This window comes from Peromyscus eremicus, chromosome 12 (assembly GCF_949786415.1).
Source record: "Peromyscus eremicus chromosome 12, PerEre_H2_v1, whole genome shotgun sequence".
NCBI lineage: Eukaryota > Metazoa > Chordata > Mammalia > Rodentia > Cricetidae > Peromyscus > Peromyscus eremicus.
This window is the reverse complement of record NC_081428.1, coordinates 56,205,315-56,220,106: the sequence shown is the minus strand read 5'-3', so window position 1 is coordinate 56,220,106 and position 14,792 is coordinate 56,205,315. Positions and strand designations below refer to the sequence as shown.

At 43.0% G+C, this 14,792-nt stretch overlaps 1 protein-coding gene across 1 annotated transcript in view; it reads right to left on the bottom strand.

The window, feature by feature from the left end:
• The window catches only part of Cfap91 (cilia and flagella associated protein 91), a 48,009-nt gene extending 41,735 nt beyond the window's left edge, over positions 1-6,274 (bottom strand). Inside the window, exons 1-4 of the mRNA XM_059277113.1 lie at positions 6,068-6,274; positions 2,260-2,336; positions 1,170-1,327; positions 187-270 (exon numbers count right to left, since the gene is read on the bottom strand). Of these exons, the coding sequence (XP_059133096.1) occupies positions 187-270; positions 1,170-1,327; positions 2,260-2,336; positions 6,068-6,185 (437 nt within the window). The 5' untranslated portion in view covers positions 6,186-6,274. The remainder of the gene's footprint in view (positions 1-186; positions 271-1,169; positions 1,328-2,259; positions 2,337-6,067) is intronic.
• Positions 6,275-14,792: the final 8,518 nt, after the last annotated feature.

Sequence of the window (14,792 nt, the reverse complement as noted above, 5' to 3'; positions counted from 1 at the left end):
GTTGCCATGGGTAACTCATATGTCCTCCCTTTATGTCTGTTGTGAAGATTAGATAACATTTAAGTAAGGAACTGAACACAATGGCTGGTGGGCTGCACCCATCTAAGAATGTAACTGCTGCCACCACCCTAAGGACGGCTCCTAATAGCCTCCGGGCTCTAACATTTATTACCCTTTGCTTTCTACCTGTCAAAGAATTTATAGCGATTCCTTCCAGAAACTTCTGGATCTTTGTACTCTTCCTTGGGCATCTGGAAAGAAGCATCCATTCTAAAATGAAGCAGAGAAATACATTCATCGTCTCTACATGCCGTGTTTCTGGGTGTTGTGACAGAGAGTGCACCTAGCTGTCGTCTTAGACCAGAGAGAAGTACTGGATCTGGTAAGAAGAAGAAATCAGAGTTGGGAAATGAGTAGATTTATAAAATTCCAAATACAAAAATAGTCACTTTTAATGGAAATAGCAGAGTTTCAGAGACTAATTCTATGCCCTGTCTGGGACACATTATTATTTATTAACTTACCATGACTTACTTGCAAGTCATTTACATAATCAAGATTTCAAGAGATTTATTCTTGAAGGTGCTTTACTCGTAAGTCTCAAAAACAAAAAACAAGAAAAAAAAAACAACCATAGTTTAGGTTCCATCAAAAAAGATCACTTGTAATTTCTGAAGTGAGCCAAAGGAACAATAGACTGGACCATTCGTGTCTTTGATGGAGAGCTGTCCTTTAACATACCATAAACACACATGCCTACATATATAACATGTATAAATATTGTTTAATTGTAAATATATTTACATACATATTTATATAAATATAAACATTTGTAAATAAAGATATAAACATAAAACAATATACCCATATATGGTTAATAATATATATTATCATATAAACATATATCTTATAATTTATTTATTTAATATATGTATATGTTTTATAAATAATTATAAAATTAATATATAATAATATATGGTTAATAAATATAACACTTATATGGATAAAATGTATGGCTTTTGCTTCTTAACCAGCCCTGTTTTAGAAAGAGGGATTTACATCACAGCTAGAAGTTTTCAAATCATGCAGAGTAATTACAATTTCTAAAAATATCAATATGTTCATTAAAAACCTGCATATGTTTTGGAGCAGGACCCCCTGGTACTTACGCAGCATGGAGCCAGAGGACGTCTCTGTGTTTGGCTTCTTGTCCCCTCCATTCTCGATTGATAAACGATGGGACGGGATCTGACTTGCTCCAGTACATAGAACATCGTGGATAGTGATACAGGTTACTGAACATGAACCTAAAGTTGGGAATTTTCCTCTAATGTTAGGAAAGTGAGGCAGAGAGGAAAAGGTCAAAATTATATGGTCAGCTTTTCTAATACAACTTAATTATGTCGTAGGCTTTTTCAAAAGTACACAACAATGTCTCTAGCGTGAGAGGAGGAGTAACTTGTACTTGCACAGACTATCTCTAAGAGGATACCCAAAAAGCTGGCGACAATAGTTATGTGGCGGGTGCAGGACTATATTATTCTGTACTGTGTATGCTTTACCACTACTTAAATTTTCTTTCTTTCTTTCTTTTCTTTTTTTTTTTTTTTTTTTTTTGGTTTTTGAGACAGGGTTTCTCTGTGTAGCTTTGCGCCTTTCCTGGAACTCACTCTGTAGTCCAGGCTGGCCTCGAACTCATAGAGATCCACCTGCCTCTGCCTCCCGAGTGCTGGGATTAAAGCACCACCGCCCGGCTACTTAAATTTCCTAACATGGGTGCATACCTCATTTCCATTGACTTAGCTTATGGGTCTCTCTCTCTCTCTCTCTCTCTCTCTCTCTCTCTCTCTCTCTCGGTGTGTGTGTGTGTGTGTGTGTGTGTGTGTGTACATGAATCCAGATGTCCACAGAGGCCAGATGACCATCCTATCCCACAGAAATGGAGTTACAGGGCCACTCAGTTACAGGTGGTTGAGTCACCACACGTGGTTGTTGGGAACTGAACTCCCATCCTCTTGCAAGGGCAGCAAGCACTGTTAACCTCTGAACCATCTCTCCAGCCCAGCTTATGGGTTCTTTGTTCACTCTTACTTTTAAGCCTGGCAATGAGCTACATGTATTAACATGCCTGGTCCCTGTAATCATAGTGCAGTAACTCCTACAGTACCCAAAGTCCTGACGGATCCATCTGGTTAGTACAGAAGTCAAACCAGACGATTCAGATTGATCGGGTTGTGCTAGTAGATAAACTAGACTTACCAGTCTGCTTCGAACCAGGGTGGCTTGGATATTCGCCTGTGCATGGTCTCGCTCACTGGACACAATAAATAACGGGTCTGTAAAGCAGTAAAGTGAGATGAAGAATAAAGCATGTTTACATCTCCAGTGAGAATACCAGGAAAGAAGGCGAATTTCTCCCTTGTATCTCTCTCGTTTTTATTTATTTTTTTCTATTTTTAATTGAAAATAGATTATTTATACGATATATTCTGATTATGGTTTTCCCTCTTCCAACTCCTCCAGATCCTCCTCCCTTTCCACTCAAACCCACACCCTTTCTTTCTCTCTCTCTCTTTCTCTTTAGAAAACAAACAGGCATCTGAAAAATAATAATAGAGTAAAATAAGATAAAATAAAAGCAAACAAATTGGAATAAGATGAAACAAATGGAAGAAAAAGACCCAAAGAAAAAGCACAAAAAACACATATAAAGGCACACACACACACACACACACATTTGTTTACTACATAGAAATCCCATTAAAAACACAAAAATGGAAACCATGATATATATGCAAAAGATCTGTAAGGGAAAACAAAAAGCCCTACCAAAGCATTATGGGACAAAGGACTTCCAAAAATGCCACTGTACTTATTTTTTGTTGGCCATCTACGGCTGGGCATGGGGCCTGCCCTTAGGTGTGGTTTATATATCCAGTGAGACTCTGTTGGCGAGAACTAATTTTTCCTTTGTGAGTGGTTATCAGGTGGAGACAGCTTCTGGGCGAGGGTTGGGGGCTTGTGTCCACTTCCCTTCTCAGCACTGGGACCCCGTCTGGCTTGGACCCAGGCATGCTTGTACATGCTACCACAGTCCTTGTGGTTTCATGTGAGTGTCAGTCCTGCTGTGTTTTCTTGGTGTCCTCCATCCCCTCTGGCTCTCACAATCTTTCTACCTCCTCTTCCTCAGAATTCCCTGAGGAGAGGGATTGGATGCAGACATCCCATGTAGGACGGAGTGTTCCAAGGTCTCTTATTCTCTGCATATTGTCCCTTTGTGGGTCTCTGTGTTTATTTCCTTCTGCTGCAGGAGGTAACGTCTCTGATGATGGTTGGACAAAACACTGATATGTGAGGATAGCAGAATGTCATTAAGAGTAATTTGCTACATTCCTTTAGCAGAACAGCAGTATTTTATTTTCCCCTAGGTTCACGACCTGTCTGGTCTCAGGGTCTTGGCTGCCCGAGCAGCGTCTGAGATAGGTTCCCGCTCAGGGAGCGAGCCTCAATCCGATCAGATACTGTTGGGTCGCTCCCTGAGCTTTGGGCCACTGCTGTACATTTTGAAAATGATTTGTTTTGCATTTGTTTATTTGCCACTGCTCATGTGCAGACACAAAAGGACAACTTGCAGGAACCAGTTCTCTCCTTGAACCGTGTAGTTTCTATGAAGGAAACCCAGGTCATCAGACCCTTACATACTGAGCTATCTCACTGGCCCTCTCTCATTTTCAATACCGAGTCTTGCTATGCTGTCCAGGCTAGCCTTGAACTCCTGGATGCAGGAGATCTTCCTGTCTCTGCCTTCTGAGCAGGAAGGAAGGGCTGGAGGAAAGTGCCAGTATGCCTGGCTTGTAATTTCTTCACTGGAAAGCAAATTAGAGAGTTTAGACATCACTTAACTGTAGCAGCTGATGGTCCTGTTACCCTCTCCCATCTAGCAGGGAATCTGTTTCATGTGTTTCTTTCCTGGGAATTCCAATTCAGGTTATGGAATTGGAATGCAAACAAAAAAGCCGATCATATTTCAAACACAATACCCTACATACTCCTTTTTTTTCTCCTCTGAATGGATTTCTTTTGGGGTCTGGGTCACCTAAAAAATACTTCAAGAGGAGGAATCTTGTATATGAACACTATTCCCATTTCCAGTCAAAAGAACAAATTTAGCCATGCAGAGAAGACAGTTCACTCAGCAAAGTGCTTAGGGCACAAGCATGAGGATGCGAGTTCAGATCCCAGCACTCACATAAAAAGCCAGCACAGTAGCCTGTGTGCTTGTAACCCAGAACTGGGGAGGTGGGGCCGGGAGGATCCCCGGGGCAACCCAGCAGAATCTGTGAGCTCTAGGTCCCGTGAGACCTTGCCTTAAAAAATAAGGTGGAGATCAACTGAGGAAGGCTTCCAGTCTTGATTTCTACCTCTCTCCCAACACACACACACACACACACACACACACACACACACACACACACACACGGAGGATAGATAAATTAAGAACCATTTTCCTTGTTCAGTATACTGGAAGGATGCAAACAGCATGCCCTCTTGAGAATTATAGACATGGCAAGAAAATATCGCTCTCTAATAAGAAATAAATAATATCAGTCATCTTTAGAATTTATCCCTTAGATTTATAAAGACTCTGGGTCGATGGTGGACCCAAGTTATCTCTCCAAAGGTCAATAACTGATTAACCTGATACTATAAGTGTATAAAGATATACCACCGGGTATATCTTTAATGATGAAGGGCACTGGAGACTGAGTGTATTATTTATTAAAATCAAGCCATGGGAGGCCTGAGAGATGGCTCAGCTATTAAGAGCACTTGTTGCTAGTCTAGCTGCAAGTCTGGAGTCTAGCAGAAGGCTCAGTTCCCATTCCAGCACCCGTGAGGTGGCTCACATCTGTAACTCCAGTTCTAGGGGATCTGATGCCCTTTTCTGACCTCTAAGAGTATCAGGCACACACGTGGTACACATACATACATGCAGGCAAACACTCATACACATTAAATAAATAAATAAATAAACAAATAAAACCTATTTTTTAAGAAGAAATCAAACAACATGACACTAAATTCATAAGCAGCTTTCAGAGAGACATTTGATTTCCCAAGTAGATTTTTCCCTAAGGGAAACAAATACCCTGGGCCAAACATTTATTAGATTTATTTCCTGAGATGAAACCAGGTGTGACAGAGTAGATCACTGGGCAGATCATGTGAGCAGTCACTACACAGCCCAGGCCAAGGAAAATGGGTCTTATGGATGTTTTATGGGAATCCAAAGGGACATAGTTGAAAAGAATGTTAGGTTCGGGCGACAGCTTTGTTGTACAGCGAGCAAAATCAGAAAAAGAAAACATCGTGCTTACATGGTTCCAATCATTGTAGCAGTAAATCCAATAATTTAGTTAACACTTGCATACCTAACATTGTGTACCAGCACTAGGAATAGGTTCGAGAAGCCTACAAACATGAATGGACCAGAACTTAAGGCCGGGAGAAATAGACCACAAGTGGAAAATCAGGGCATGAACATAAACTGGAGCTTAATTAGCCCAGGGGGAATCAGTTCACCAGGTCTATTAACAATGTTTTGATAGATAAAAAGGTTGAAAGAAAACAAAAGGCCTCTGAAAACAAACAGGGGAGAAACTGGCACCTCTTTAACAAGAACACTGAATTTGGAGCTGTCCAGGCAGGAAGATCATTTCCACTGCACATTTTATGCAGTTTGAATGCGGGCACGCTGCCTGACTTTCTAGCTCTGTAAGTCATTTCATACTTTTCTGAATGAGCATCCAAAACCTCAGACCAGGTTTCAGGAGGATAAATTATCAGGAGAACAAAGGTGACCCCTCCTGTCGCTTGGAGAAGGTGAGCGCATCTGTGGCGCTGCAGATCGTGCGGCCACCTGCGTGCAACTATGGGGTGGGGGACAGAGGGTTTGTCCTGGAGCTAGGTTTTTGTTTGTTTGTTTGTTTGCTTGCTTGTTGTTGTTTCACTCACCACACCCCCACCATGTCACTGTAGCCTCCCCGGAGGAGTGGCTAGCCCTTACCGTACAGGAAATCGTACGCTCGACTGGCGGTGCTGCCCTTGGCCCTCGACCCCTCGCACCGGTACCGAAACCCCTGAAGCTTGGTCTTGGGCTCCTGGGTGGTCACTGTGCGGCTCATGGTGCTGCCTCTTTCCTCCCGCCAGCAGAACACCAGCTACGGGAGGCTTGGGAGCTTGGGTGCGCCGTAGCTATGGCAACCTCAGATGCACACGCGGGGATAAGGGGCGGGGCGAGTTTCAGGAGGCGGGGCGGCAGGGCTGGGAGGGGTGGGGTGGGGATGAGGGCGGGGTCTAGAAGGGCAGTTTGAAGAGGCAGGTTGCAGGGGCAGAATGGATGGATGTAGGGATGCAAGGCGGACAGACCTGGCAGGATGAAGAGGCGGGATGCAGGGCGACCTGAGGAACTGGGAACTGGGAAGAAGGAAGCGAAAGAAAGGGGAAACGCGGGCGTGGAAAGAAGTGGGGCTAGGAAGAGGGGGAGGTTGGCCTCGCTTGCGCCCAGCAAAGGGTCCACGTCAAGTGCTGGGAAAAGGGCTACTCTAGAAAACCAAGACCAATTTGCTACTGACGGCCTTAGCCACCAGTCTCTTTTCGGAGATCCCTGGGAGGTCTCGTAACCTTCTGAAAGCCCCTTTCCACAGGATCGAGGAATCCAAGCTCCTAAATGCTGGGCCTTGGTTCAGTAACCAAAAGCATATCAGCTTCAGAGTCGGCCAGGACATCAGTAATTAAAAATCTGTCTCCAGGCTGCTGCCCTAAAGAGGCAAAAATGGGTCAGCTATTCAGAGTCCTCAGAACCTTTTGTCCACGGTCCATTCTTCTTTTTAAAAGAAATTTCATTTATCACTTTACCTTAAAAGTAACCAGCATCTCAAATTAATAATGTTGTTTACTCATTAATTCATTATTTTTGTGTGTTGCGAATTGTTTTTGTTTTTGTTTTTGTTGTTTTGTTGTTGTTTTTTTTTGAGACAGGGTTTCTGTGTAGCTTTGCGCCTTTCCTGGAACTCACTCTGTAGCCCAGGCTGGCCTCGAACTCACAGAGATCCACCTGGCTCTGCCTCCCGAGTGCTGGGATTAAAGGCGGTATGTTGCGAATTGAATTTAGGGTCTCACATATGCTACAAGCATTCCCCTACTGAGATATTCTCTAGCCCAAATAATAGATTAAAAAAATAATTACTATTATCACAGATAACAAAGTTAATACTAATTCTTTTGTTTAATCATGTAGTACACATTCAAATTTACGTGGTTGACTCAAAGAAAGATGTTATTGTTGGTTTGTCCCATTAAAGATTTTTAAGTCCTCATTTTGTTCTAGAACAGTGTTTCTGGCATTTCGTAATTTAAAAAACTTTCTTAAAACAACATGGCTATCCTGAATACAGATCATAAAGATAAGATAAATGCTGGATTCTTTTTCTTTTTCTCTTTTTTTTTCAGATCCTGCCTCAAGTTTATTTGTAAAAACAGCATGGAGTCCTGACCATCTGCAAATAGTGTGTAGGTGTGTCACACCAGTCCATCTGGCAGACAGAAGGCCCTTTTCTATGGGACCTTCACAGGGGCCTGGGCACCTTTGGGAGCCTGAGCTGGAGATGAGGCCTCTGCCTTGGTTTGAGCCTTGGGCTCAGAGCCTAGGACCCTTGGCCATGCAGTTTCTTTCTTTTTTTTTTTTTTTAAGATTTATTTATTTATTATGTATACGGTGTTCTGTCTGCACATATCCCTGCAAGCCAGAAGAGCTGGGAATTGAACTCAGGACCTTTGGAAGAACAAGCAGTGCTCTTAACCTCTGAGCCATCTCTCCAGCCCAGGCCATGCAGTTTCTAATCCGCTTCCCGAGCTTGGGGTGAGCGATGAAAGCAAGCGGCTGAGCCTGCGGCTGGGGCCCTTTGGCATCTTGGGCTTAACCACGCTGGGCTTCACAAGGGCCTTGGTGGCCTCTGCAGGCTGCACTCACTGCCTTTGCGTTGTTGGCCTACATCTTCTTCAGGCCTTTCTTGTACTTCTTGGTAAAGCGCATGCTCCTCAGGAACTTGGGGTCCACCCCCTTAAGAGATTCGTATCTTTGTGACCGGGGTTTCTTGATAACCATTTCTGTGCCATTTTCGGGATTGGTTGTGTGTGGTGTGGTTCTTGGACTTGGCCATGTCGGAACGGTAACTGGCGGCTCCCCTGGATTATTTTTCTTATGCATTAAAATCAAGCAATGAGCAGGGTGTGCTACTGCAGGTCTTTAATCCTACCTGAGGCAGGTGTACTCTGTGAGTTTGGAACCATAACGCTTTATTGATTTTAGTGTTGCTGCTTTGGCTGCATGCATTTCCACATATCTGATATTCTAATTAGCTTGAACTTCACAGCTTTTAAAATAATATTTTGCTTTAGATCATATTTTGAGAACCTGTTGAATTTTTTTTTCCTTCTGAATTTTGGTTCATGGACTCACAGCTATAGAAATGAGGGAATTTTCCCGGACCAGGAACTTAAGGTAATAATTCAACACTTCTCTCCATTTTGGGATCTATTCCACACAGTCTATGTCTGAAGTTTATCTTCAGATAATTAACCGACCTGTGGTAGACTCCTAAGGTGACCCCCAGGACCCTGGGCCCTTGGGATTTGTGCTCTGGTAGGTGTGTCCAACCTTGTGACATTGCAACATGGTGTCGTCATTTCTCTCTGAAAAAGTCGCACTCTAGCAACTCACAATTGAGGTTTTTTTAAAAAGCCCAAAAAGGTCTTCATGGTGGGCCCTCTGCAGGTTAAGGTGCTTGCCACCCGAGACAACGAAAGCCAGACAACCTGAGTTTGATCCCCAGAATTCACGTAAAGGTAGGATAGAACCAGCTCCACAGAGCTGTCCTCCGAGCGCCACATGCTCGCACAGCAAGGGCCTCCCCCCAATCACACACACGATACTAATAAAATACTTTTTAAAAATTCAATGGTTTGCCGGGCGGTGGTGGCGCATGCCTTTAATCCCAGCACTCAGGAGGCAGAGGCAGGTGGATCTCTGTGAGTTTGAGGCCAGCCTGGTCTACAGAGTGAGTTCCAGGACAGTCTCCAAAGCTACAGAGAAACCCTGTCTCAAAAAATCAAAAAAAAAAAAAAAAAAAAAAAAAAAGTTTGGGGTTGGGGATTTAGCTTAGTGGTAGAGCACTTGCCTAGCAAGCACAAGGCCCTGGGTTCGATCCTCAGCTCAAAAAAAAAATTCAATGGTTTAAGCAAGTTCAGATTAGGATGCCTTCATAACTGTCCTGGGCTGGGTGCCCATGGGTTTGAGTTGAGCATGCCTAAGAGTCCTGTGTGAGACCTATTCCTTTAGTATTAGGACTTGTCTTAACCAAAAGACTCTGCAAACCATGGTGGGAAGTAAGTGGCTATGTGACTGATTCTTTTACAGAGACCTTTAATATTCATTTTGCACTCTCTTCATAAGGGATTTTTTAGGAAACAAGTGACCACCTGGGAAACCTCACATTGCAAAGAACTTGCAAATGGCCTCTAGGAGCTGAGGTGGCCTCCAACTGATAACAAGAAAGAAGCCAAAGCCCTCACCCCTAAAACAGCAAGAAACCGAATTTTTCTAATAACTGAAGTGAGACTGGGAACATACTCATCTTCATTGGAACCTCAGATAAAATAGAAACCTCTACCAGTCTTAATTGCAATCTAGTAAAAATCCTGAAGCTGTGCCCCGACTCCTGACCTATAGAAACAGTGAAGTGACGAATGTCTGCTACCTTTAGACTGTGATAATAATGTTACATAGATGTCCTGGTGCCATGGGGCTGTTAAGTGCACGTGACTTAAACAACAGATACTCATTTCTCATAAGGCATCTAGAATATCTAACATAAGGAAAATGCAAGTCAGTTTTGTTCCTGATAAGTGCTACCTTCTTGTTCTGTTCTGTTCTCATAGGACATCGTCGAGGGGGACAGTGACGAGTCTCTTCTCATAAGGGTCCAAAGTCCATCACGGAGACTCCATCCTATGACTTTGTTGCCCTTAACTACCACAGTGGAGACTAGGGCTTCATTTGGGCAGGACATAAACATTATATCCATAGCAAACAATAAATGGCTAATGGACGGCCTTCATGAAGTTAGGTTCTAGCCATTTAGTATAGTTGCATAAAAGAAACTCCAGTACTGAAAAGGGATGCTTGTTAATAAAATTTAGTTAAAAGGAAAGATTTGATCATGTTGAGAGAACTCTCTACAGGGGCTAATTTCCGTTGTGTCTTGCAAGGCAGAGAGGGCTCTGTCTGTCCCTGTCCCTTTGAGTAGGAAACAATGTTGGGTGATAGAGGCAACATTGCCCTTTAAGCAGAAGTGGGGGGGGGGGGTGTAGATGGGTGGTGGTTGTGGTGGTGGTGGTGGTGGTGGTGGTGGACATTTTTATTTCTCTTCATTACACATGTTGTGTTCCTACAAAGCAACCCAATACCTGTGTGGCTATCATTTGGTCTTTGTCACATCACCCCTGGGATATGGGATTCTGGAGCCTGGTATAAAGATGCTAATGTTCTGTGTTGCTGTTGCTGCTGCTGCTGCTGCTGCTGCTGTTACAAATAAACTGTCCCTTCTCTGTGACCCAGTAGTTTGATGGCTTCTACCATCACTTATGAACTGGCCTGCAAATGAGGTAAAAACTCAGTCTTTTCAGGGAGATCAGAAATCAGAGAATATGGTACAGTATTTATTTCCCCAGGGAAATTGGAACGCTTTCTTTTCCTTCAGAGGCAGACATGAAAATATTATTATGTAAAATCACTTAGTCATGTAAGCAACACAGAGGCTGGCTATTAAATTGACTGATGAGAATGTAGGCCTTGTAGTTCTCTGCTCTCAACACACGGTGGCGCTCCTACTCTGCCAGCCACAACCACCCACCCTTTCTTGGGTGACGTCATCAAACTTAGGCGTGGTAGGTGAACATCTTTATCACTGAAGAACTTTAAACAGTAATTCACACCGGGTGGTGGTGGCACATGCCTTTAATCCCAGCACTCAGGAGGCAGATCTCTGTGAGTTCAAGGCCAGCCTGGTCTACAGAGTGAGTTCCAGGGCAGCCAGGGGCTACACAGAGAAACTAAAAAAAGAAAAAGGAAAAATGTAATTCCTTAGTTGATGGTTGTGTTAGTGGCTCTGTCATCCCACTCACAGAACTGCTATTTGGTGCCACCTAGCTCTGCTCAAGTCACTACTTCAAGCTTGTCACCTATTAATTTAGTAATTGTAATAACAACAGTCTGAGAGTTAAGAAGGGTAAAATTTGCTAGTTAAAATAAAAATTGAGGAGCAATAACTGGATATAAAAAGTATTAAACTTCTTCTTACTAATCTTTTCTTAGTCTCCATATGTTAACCTATTTTCAAGTTTTAAATTTTTGGTGTGTGTGTGTGTGTGTGTGTGTGTGTCACAGTGTATGTATGGAGTTGTTTATCTCATTCCACCGAGTCCTGGGGATTGAACTCAGGTCATCAGGCTTGGTGGCTCGTATCTTTACTCACTGAGCTCTCTCTCAGGCCCTTCAGTTTAATAACCTAATTATAGCTCTTCTTGGGGGAAATAGGTTATTGATGTTTTTCTTGGGATTAAATAGGAAACAATAATTGGGCATGTTTTATATTCTTAATTTCCATTTAATATAAAATAAACCATCTTAGTCTACAAGCATGTAGGCTGAGAAAGAAAAGTAAAGCTTAACGCGTACTCATTCATAAAAGGTAAAGGGAAAAAGTAACCCATTTGTATAAATTAGTGATAGCATCCTAAAGTGAGAGTTAAGTAGCTGAGTACAAGCTAGTACTTCCCTTTTGAAAGGAGATCTCTTGTTTGCTTTTTAAACATGATCATGCTTTGAGACCTAGGCTGGACTTGAACCGAGTATACAGCTCAGGTGTGGGAGTCCAGCTGGGAGACCAGCTCCCACATTTTACCCCAGGGTTCTCCTGAGGAGTGAGGGATAACAAATTTAGATAGAAAGATAGAGGAGAGAGAAATAGATAGAAACACAGGAGATCCTCAGGAGGGCCTGGATCCTAATCCACTGCCCCCTTCTGTCTCTTCTAAAGGGCTACTTACAGGAATGCCAAGGGGTGGAGCAAGACCTCCCCCAGCACAGTCAAATGCAGACCCTTTCCAATCACCTGGTAACGATACACATGGTCAAGTAATCCTCCAGTGCAGCCCTGCTGGGTAAAGCAAGCTCAGATCTCACTAGGAAACCTTTGTGGGCCTCCACACTCAGTCTGGCCTTAAACTCTGCAGCCTCCTGAGGGCTGGAATTATAAGTTTGTGCCACCATTCCCAGTTTGCTTTTTGTTTTGTGCATGAGCAGGAGGCTATTGTACCTCCAAGAAGCAACTATTGTAGGTCATGGTGTTCAAGAGACAGCCAAGGAGTTATTATGGGCTCAGACACATCAATCTAGAGAAAGCAAGGGCAGAAGATTGCTCTGTCTGGGGCCTGCTGCTGCTAACTAAGGATGTCACACAGAGAACTGTTGTGGTCAGTCAACACCAATTCCACTTCAAAATACAGCTCTTACATCAAAGGGGTGAGAGGCAGTTTATTCTGGAGACAAATAGGAATGGCCATGGTCTCGGAACACAGTTTCGCATCACCCCAAATTCCACCTGCCAATATGGTAATAGTCACACGTAGTTTTATAGTAAAGGAACAAAGGAAATCATAAATCAAGACACTTCCCAAATACGGTGCCAAAAACATTAGGCAGATGGGTCACAAGAAAGTGAGGACATCTCAGCTATAGTCTCAGACAGTATCTGATTGTATTCTTAGCCTTTTGGTTGCTGGGAACTAGAGGGTCTGTTTGTACATCCCAAAGGATTTACCTAATATTCACCAAGACATTAGGTCACGTACAGAAGGGGGTAATAAAGACCTCTAAGGGGGCTAAAGCTACTCCAAGACGATTTGCCTGTAGACTAGCAACATGCCACCCTCACTACATCATTAAACTTGTAACCAATTGATCAGCCTTGCAGGAAGTTCTGAGTAAGGTGTGGTTCATTCCAGGAACTTCCTTTCACAAAGGGAAAAATGATCCGTTACAGAAAAGTTTCGGCTTTTCTTCCCCCCCCCCCTTTGGCCTACAATTTCTATCAAACTCGATCCTCTTAATTCCATAAATTTTCCAGTTCTCTCTTTTTCTTCTTGGTTCATTTACTATACTTAAAAAATGCAGTAGCACAAGTAAATACAGGTCAGTGGTTGTAAAATGAAAGCTACATGGCATGGGAGAGTAAACGAAATATGGGGAGAGGGGAAACTCAGGAGGAATGTAACTCAACAAATTACATGCACTTCTGAACCTCAACTTGTTAGGAAGATTAAATGACTCTCAAACTTAGCACTATGCAGCTATTAAGCTGAAGATTATCTTGTTCCTACTTGAATTTAAGAAATGCCAAGAAAAAGTATTTTTCATTTTATTAATTGGTGTAGTGACAAATATATGATTGGACAATTTATACTACAACCAGTTGGGGACTGAAGATATGTAACTCAATTGGTAGAGTGCTTGCCTAGCATTCGGAAAGCCCTTATAAACCAGGCATGGATGGCACATACTTGTAATTCCAACACTTTATGATCAGTTCAGGGTCATCCAGCTTAAGGTAGAGACCTTGTCTATAAATACTTGTATTTTAAAAAATAAGCCCCGCCCCCAGCTCAAAGCTAGTTTAAGGAAGTCACTCAAACATGTGCCCAGTACCATCTTAGTGAACGTCTATATAGCAAGAATGGCCAAGCTGAAGCCATGGAACTTACACACACACACACACACACACACACACACACACACACACACACAGAGAGAGAGAGAGAGAGAGAGAGAGAGAGAGAGAGAGAGAGAGAGTTGAAACTAGACTAAAAAGCTTCATAGTCTCATAACTACGGCATCATGAAATGTTAGCTGAAGATTTAGCATATATGCCAGAGAGGAATAGGAATTAGGGGACCTTTGCCCCCAACATCTGCAGAGAAGGAGGGAGGTCATGAAATGCCCCAGGACCTGTACTCAAAGGAACTGAATTTCACTAATGGTTTCTCTTACGGTGCTCAGGAAGTTATTTTGCTTTCTTGGGCTACAGTCTCAACATCCATGGGAGGGACTGAGAGGCCTTACAGCTGTCTCCCCCTCCTCCACCTCTGCAAGGCCTGCCCAAGCACACTTTAAAACTCTGGGTGAAATAAGTACGCCAGATCAGATGGAGAAAAGGCATCAACTCAAAAGAAAAACAGAGGAAAGCTGGGAACGGGAAAGGAGGCCTTCCCCAGGGAAGCGCACACTAATTGGTTGTTCAGTGCTGAAAGGTCAATCCTTAAAACATACATACAGGTAGCATTATACTGAACTGAAGACGTTATATTTAGTAATATATATGTATACATTTATATATATGTATACATTTATATATATATATGCATGCAATAACAATTAGTTAAAAAAAGAGGTCATAAATTTGAAGGACGTGGGGAAAGGGTATGGATATGTGAGGCTTTATAGGGAGGAAAGAGAAAGGAAAAATGTTGCAATTAAATTGCAATCTCAAAAATAACCCTCCGGGTGACCTTTTAACCTTTGCGCCTGCGCTGAAGCCATGCCCTTGGGTCAATGCCCTCGGTCCCGCTTCTTTTGCGCACGCGCAGCTCGGGCTCGCTTCCGTTCGGAGGGAGGC